The sequence below is a fragment of the Sinocyclocheilus rhinocerous genome, unplaced genomic scaffold (assembly GCF_001515625.1).
Source record: "Sinocyclocheilus rhinocerous isolate Xijiao unplaced genomic scaffold, SAMN03320098_v1.1 scaffold302, whole genome shotgun sequence".
Taxonomy (NCBI): domain Eukaryota; kingdom Metazoa; phylum Chordata; class Actinopteri; order Cypriniformes; family Cyprinidae; genus Sinocyclocheilus; species Sinocyclocheilus rhinocerous.
In genome coordinates this window covers 65,924-72,502 of record NW_015638976.1, presented here as the reverse complement: position 1 = coordinate 72,502, position 6,579 = coordinate 65,924, and the positions used below count along the sequence as shown (strand labels likewise).

At 33.7% G+C, this 6,579-nt stretch overlaps 1 protein-coding gene across 1 annotated transcript in view; it reads left to right on the top strand.

Moving 5' to 3' along the window:
- LOC107750704 (dual serine/threonine and tyrosine protein kinase-like) overlaps window positions 1-6,579 on the top strand; it is a 16,929-nt gene extending 10,350 nt beyond the window's left edge. Inside the window, exons 5-11 of the mRNA XM_016566214.1 lie at window positions 1,643-1,709; window positions 1,794-1,950; window positions 2,314-2,446; window positions 2,519-2,632; window positions 5,047-5,161; window positions 5,909-6,043; window positions 6,125-6,579. Of these exons, the coding sequence (XP_016421700.1) occupies window positions 1,643-1,709; window positions 1,794-1,950; window positions 2,314-2,446; window positions 2,519-2,632; window positions 5,047-5,161; window positions 5,909-6,043; window positions 6,125-6,309 (906 nt within the window). The 3' untranslated portion in view covers window positions 6,310-6,579. The remainder of the gene's footprint in view (window positions 1-1,642; window positions 1,710-1,793; window positions 1,951-2,313; window positions 2,447-2,518; window positions 2,633-5,046; window positions 5,162-5,908; window positions 6,044-6,124) is intronic.

Here is a 6,579-nt window from a genome sequence, read left to right as displayed (position 1 = left end):
ACATGTTACTAACATGTTGCTAGCATGATTAGCAAGTGACTAGCCTGTTGTTAGCATGGTTAACAAATGAGTAGCCTGTTTCTAGCATGATTAGCATGTTACTAGCATGTTGCTAGCATTTCACTAGCATGATTAGCAAGTTAATAGCATGTCGCTAGCATTATTAGCAAGTTACTAGCATGTTGCTAACATGTCGTTAGCATTTTTCAAGCATGATTGCAATATTTAATTAATTTTGATTTAATTGCTTTTCCAAAAAAATATATACGTAATATACAGTATGTTATGTAATATACAGCTATATTAATTGTCATTTTTTGTTAATATATATTTTTTCATTAATTTTAATGTTATAATTAAATATCGTCTTTAAGTAGAGTGTTTAATATTTAATTTTCATATTTTGTTAATATTTCATAGTTCATTAATTGTAATTTTATAATTGTACAATATATAATATCAAGCATATAAGAAATATACAGCATGTTTAATAGTTAATATTTAATTGTTGTAATTTTGTTAATATGTAATATTAAATTAATTTTAATTTTATAATTATATATAACATAATATTTAAGCAAAATACAGTAATACAATACAGTAATACACCGTATCTTCAGTATATGAAGTAATATACAGTAATTAAAGATAAAAATAATATTTGGTAATATTCAATTAAAATAATTGTAATTTTTGAATTTTTCTACATGTAATATCTAAGTAATATACAGTGAACATTTATATTCATTAACATGGTATATTAATTAATTTCATATATATACATATAATATACAGTATGTTAAGTAATATACGTTGAAGTTTCATTTAATGAAATTTTTAATATATATATATATATATATATATATACTGTATATACACACACACACAGTAAGCATTTGTATTCTTTAACATGTTAATTTCATATAAACGTATAATATACAGTATGATAAGTAGTATACAGTTATTAAAGTTACATTTAATTTAAATTTAAAATTTAGAATTATATATATATATGTAGTAATATACAGTAAGTTGAATTAATTTGAATATAGTAGTAGTATAGTAGGATACAGTAATAATATATATATATATGTGTGTGTGTGTGTGTGTGTGTATGTTTTTTTTCGTATTTAATTTTTCCAGTATATTTAATGAATTTTAGTATATAATTTATTTTATTACATGTATTCATAATAAATCAGTTTTCTTATTTCATTATTTTATTATATATATTTAATTCATATGTAATATATGTTGTTATTAGGAAATGTTGTATTTTAAAATATAATATTTTACATTACATTAATTCATACTACGTAGTGTAATTTTATTATTTATTATATTAGGTATTTTATTATTTATCTGTATTTAATTATGTGTGCTTTTTTTGTTTTTTATTATAATAAATAAGTCATATTTAATATCGCCATTATGATTAATATTCAGTTCATGTTAAATAGTATTTTAATATTTTACTGTAATTTTTGGGAATTTTTTTATTTATTTTTTATTATGTTTTTCAGTAGTATATTAGTTTTGTCTGTTCTATTGAGAGTCATTGGTGTTGTTACCGTGATGAAAGTCCTGTACTGATGTGTGTGTGTGTGTGTGTGTGTGTCTCTGTCTGTGTATGTGTGTGAAGGATCACGCCCCTCGACTCGCCCGCCTGTCACTGGAGAGCCGATCGCTGCGAGACATTCTGCTGCACGGTGAGACACACACACACGGATCTCATGGTGTGTGTGCGTGTGTGATGTCAGTCTGAGTACGTGCGTGTGTGTGTGTATCCTCAGGAAAGCCGAAGATGGGCCGTGAGCTGGGCCGTGGTCAGTACGGTGTGGTGTATCTGTGTGATAGCTGGGGTGGACGTCACCCGTGTGCCCTAAAGTCAGTCGTTCCTCCTGACGACAAGCACTGGAACGACCTCGCGCTGGAGTTCCACTACACACGGTAACACCACTCCAGTGCAGTGTTTCTAATTACATTTATTGTTTAAAAATGATGACAATAATAATACTAAAATGTAATTATTATTTTTATTTATGACTTTTTATTGAAAGAAAATATTAATAGTTCATTCAGTATTTTTTATTGTATTATTTCATTAATTATTTAAATAATAATAATGATAGTGCTTATCATTTTTATTAAAATTGCTATTAGTTGTAATTTTACTGTTTTTATTTCTATTATTATTAATTGTATTTTTAGTAATTAATAATAAGAACTATTTTTTTTTTTTTACTCAATACAAATAGCAGTAGTATTTGTTTTTATTATTGTTTAATCATTAAAATTCTCTGTGTCCATCAGGTCTCTGCCTAAACACGAACGTTTAGTGAATCTCCACGGGTCGGTTATCGACCACTCGTACAGTGGCGGCTCCAGTATTGCGGTTTTGCTGATTATGGAGCGATTACACAGAGATCTCTACGCGGGACTGAAGGTACCATCATAACAACAGCTGTCCGTTTGTCTGTCTGTCTGTGGTTGTGATTGACGTGTCTGTCTCTCTCAGGCCAGTCTGTCTCTGAAGGAGCGTCTTCAGATCGCTCTGGACGTGGTGGAGGGGATTCGGTTCCTGCACAGTCAGGGTCTGCTGCATCGTGACATCAAGCTGAAGAACGTTCTGGTGAGGAACTGCGTCCACCATCTGATTCTCTGTGACGAGAGCACATCATAACACTTCATAACTCATCATAACACTTCATAACTCATCATAACACTTCGTAACACATCATAGTGCTTCATAACGCATCACAACACTTCATAACGCATCATAGTGCTTCATTACACATCATAACGCATCATAGTGCTTCATAACGCATCATAACACATCATAGTGCTTCATAACGCATCATAGTGCTTCATAACACATCAAACACTTCATAACGCATCAAACACTTCATAACGCATCATATTGGTTCATAATGTATCATAACACTTCATGACGCATCATAGCGCTTCATAGCTCTTCAAAAAGCTTCACAGCCCTTTATAGCTCTTCATAGCGGTTCATAACCCTTCATAATGCTTCATAACACTTTATAGCCCTTCATAGTGCTTCATAATGCTTTATAGCCCTTCATAACGCTTCATAGCACATTGTAATGCTTCTTAATGCTTTATAGCCCTTCATAACCCTTCATAGTTCTTCATAATGCTTTATAGCCCCTCATAACGCTTCATAGCACTTTGTAATGCTTCATAATGCTTTATAGCCCTTCATAACCCTTCATAGCGCTTCATAATGCTTTATAGCCCTTCATAACGCTTCATAGTGCTTCATAATGCTTTATAGCCCTTCATAACCCTTCATAGCACTTCATAATGCTTTATAGCCCTTCATAACACTTCATAGCGCTTCATAATGCTTTATAGCCCTTCATAGCGCTTCATAATGCTTTATAGACCTTCATAACGCTTCATAGTGCTTCATAATGCTTTATAACCCTTCATAGTGCTTCATAATGCTTTATAGCCCTTCTTAACGCTTCATAGCACTTTGTAATGCTTCATAATGCTTTATAGCTTTTCATAACCCTTCATAATGCTTCATAACACTTTATAGCCCTTCATAACGCTTCATAATGCTTTATAGCCCTTCATAACCCTTCATAGCACTTCATAATGCTTTATAGCCCTTCATAACACTTCATAGCGCTTCATAATGCTTTATAGCCCTTCATAGCGCTTCTTAATGCTTTATAGACCTTCATAACGCTTCATAGTGCTTCATAATGCTTTATAACCCTTCATAGTGCTTCATAATGCTTTATAGCCCTTCTTAACGCTTCATAGCACTTTGTAATGCTTCATAATGCTTTATAGCTCTTCATAACCCTTCATAGCACTTCATAATGCTTTATAGCCCTTCATAACCCTTCATAGTGCTTCATAATGCTTTATAGCCCTTCATAACGCTTCATAATGCTTTATAGCCCTTCATAACGCTTCATAATGCTTTATAGCCCTTCATAACCCTTCATAGTGCTTCATAATGCTTTATAGCCCTTCTTAACGCTTCATAGCACTTTGTAATGCTTCATAATGCTTTATAGCTTTTCATAACCCTTCATAATGCTTCATAACACTTTATAGCCCTTCATAACGCTTCATAATGCTTTATAGCCCTTCATAACCCTTCATAGCGCTTCATAATGCTTTATAGCCCTTCATAACCCTTCATAGCGCTTCATAATGCTTTATAGCCCTTCATAACACTTCATAGCGCTTCATAATGCTTTATAGCCCTTCATAACACTTCATAGCGCTTCATAATGCTTTATAGCCCTTCATAACACTTCATAGCGCTTCATAATGCTTTATAGCCCTTCATAACACTTCATAGCGCTTCATAATGCTTTATAGCCCTTCATAACCCTTCATAGCACTTCATAATGCTTTATAGCCCTTCATAACACTTCATAGCGCTTCATAATGCTTTATAGCCCTTCATAACCCTTCATAATGCTTCATAACACTTTATAGCCCTTCATAACGCTTCATAATGCTTTATAGCCCTTCATAACGCTTCATAGCACTTTGTAATGCTTCATAATGCTTTATAGCCCTTCATAACCTTTCATAGTGCTTCATAATGCTTTATAGCCCTTCATAACCCTTCATAGCACTTTGTAATGCTTCATAATGCTTTATAGCTTTTCATAACCCTTCATAATGCTTCATAACACTTTATAGCCCTTCATAACGCTTCATAATGCTTTATAGCCCTTCATAACCCTTCATAGCACTTTGTAATGCTTCATAATGCTTTATAGCCCTTCATAACCTTTCATAGTGCTTCATAATGCTTTATAGCCCTTCATAACCCTTCATAGCACTTTGTAATGCTTCATAATGCTTTATAGCTTTTCATAACCCTTCATAATGCTTCATAACACTTTATAGCCCTTCATAGTGCTTCATAACGTTTCATAATGCTTTATAGCCCTTCATAATGCTTCATAGCGCTTCATAACCCTTCATAAAACTTCATATCCCTTCATCACGCACTATAATGTGGGTTTGTGTTCTTCTGTGTAGCTGGACAAACAGAACCGTGCGAAGATCACTGACCTGGGCTTCTGTAAACCCGAGGCCATGATGTCCGGCAGTATCGTGGGGACGCCCATCCACATGGCACCAGAACTCTTCACAGGTCACTAACCGGTCGCTTTCTGCGCCATTCCTTACACTGGCCAAACTATTAGCATTTTCATTAAATAAAAACAATTAAAATAGCAAATAATAATGATCATATAAATAATATTTCATGCTCATTTCTTCTGTTTTATATGTTTAGATTACCTTTGTCATCTAACACTCACTTTAATTTTTTAATCTAACAGTCTTTAGCAAATCTCAAAATGATTATCCATACTGTTCGCTATAATGTTGTGATGCTTAAATTAGCTCTTTAGCATTTAATGCTTTATTGATGATTGATTTTAGTTTTTAGTGTTTTTTTATTTATTTATTTGTTTAGACAACAGTATGTGATTTTAACATCAGGTCATAAAAATTATAAATTTTAAAATAATTTTAATATTATAAACGTTTAATTTTATGGTAATTTAATTAGCCAAAATACTATGCAATTTCCATATCAGATGATAAAATGATTTTTAAATGATTAAAAAATTTAAAGTATTAATTTAATGGTAACAAAATAGTATGCGATTTTTAATATTGGACAATAAAGTGATAATTTTTTTAATTATTATCAAATTTAAAATGATGAAAAAATTTTCATTATCATGGTAGTTTTTTTATATTGGTCCATGAAAATGATTGACAACATATGAACTTTTTTAAAGATTTTTTTATTTATTTAGAAAAACCTTACTGTAGTTATGGTTTACGTTACAGTTTCTGATTGTACGTGTGCTTGGGTTTTTTCGCGCAGGAAAGTACGATAACTCCGTCGACGTGTACGCGTTTGGGATCCTCTTCTGGTATCTCTGCTCCGGCTCCGTCAAACTCCCAGAAGCCTTTGAGAAATGCTCCAGTAAAGACCAGCTGTGGACCAACGTCAAGAAAGGTAACGAACGCCAGTCGGCGGATCGTGTTGACGTTGCGCTGTGAACTCTGGGTAAACTCCGTGTGCGTTTGCTGCTTTCAGGCTCGCGGCCGGAGCGTTTGCCCACGTTTGACGAGGAGTGCTGGCAGCTGATGGAGGCCTGCTGGAACGGAGACCCTTCCCAGAGACCCCTGATGGGCATCGTCCAGCCCAGCCTGCAAAGCATCATGGACCGCCTGTGCGACAATTCTGACCAAAAGAGCGGCAACCTGGAGGACTCGAACTGACATCATTTCCCTGCATGCTCCTCTTGAGACGCTAAAGGAAAGCAGTTCTCGTTTTGTGTGTATAAAATGGACAAATGTTGCTTGTCTGCCTCTGAACAAACCTGATCACGCGTGTCATATTCAGCGCTGCTCGTCACGGATCCTCTAGAACAGAGTTTTACATGTAGTCGAGTTTGTGTTACAGATGAACCGCTGATTTTTAGATGGTGTTTAAACTGTTTACATTATCCTGAGATGACATTTTTTAATAAAATCATTTGGACCAATTCA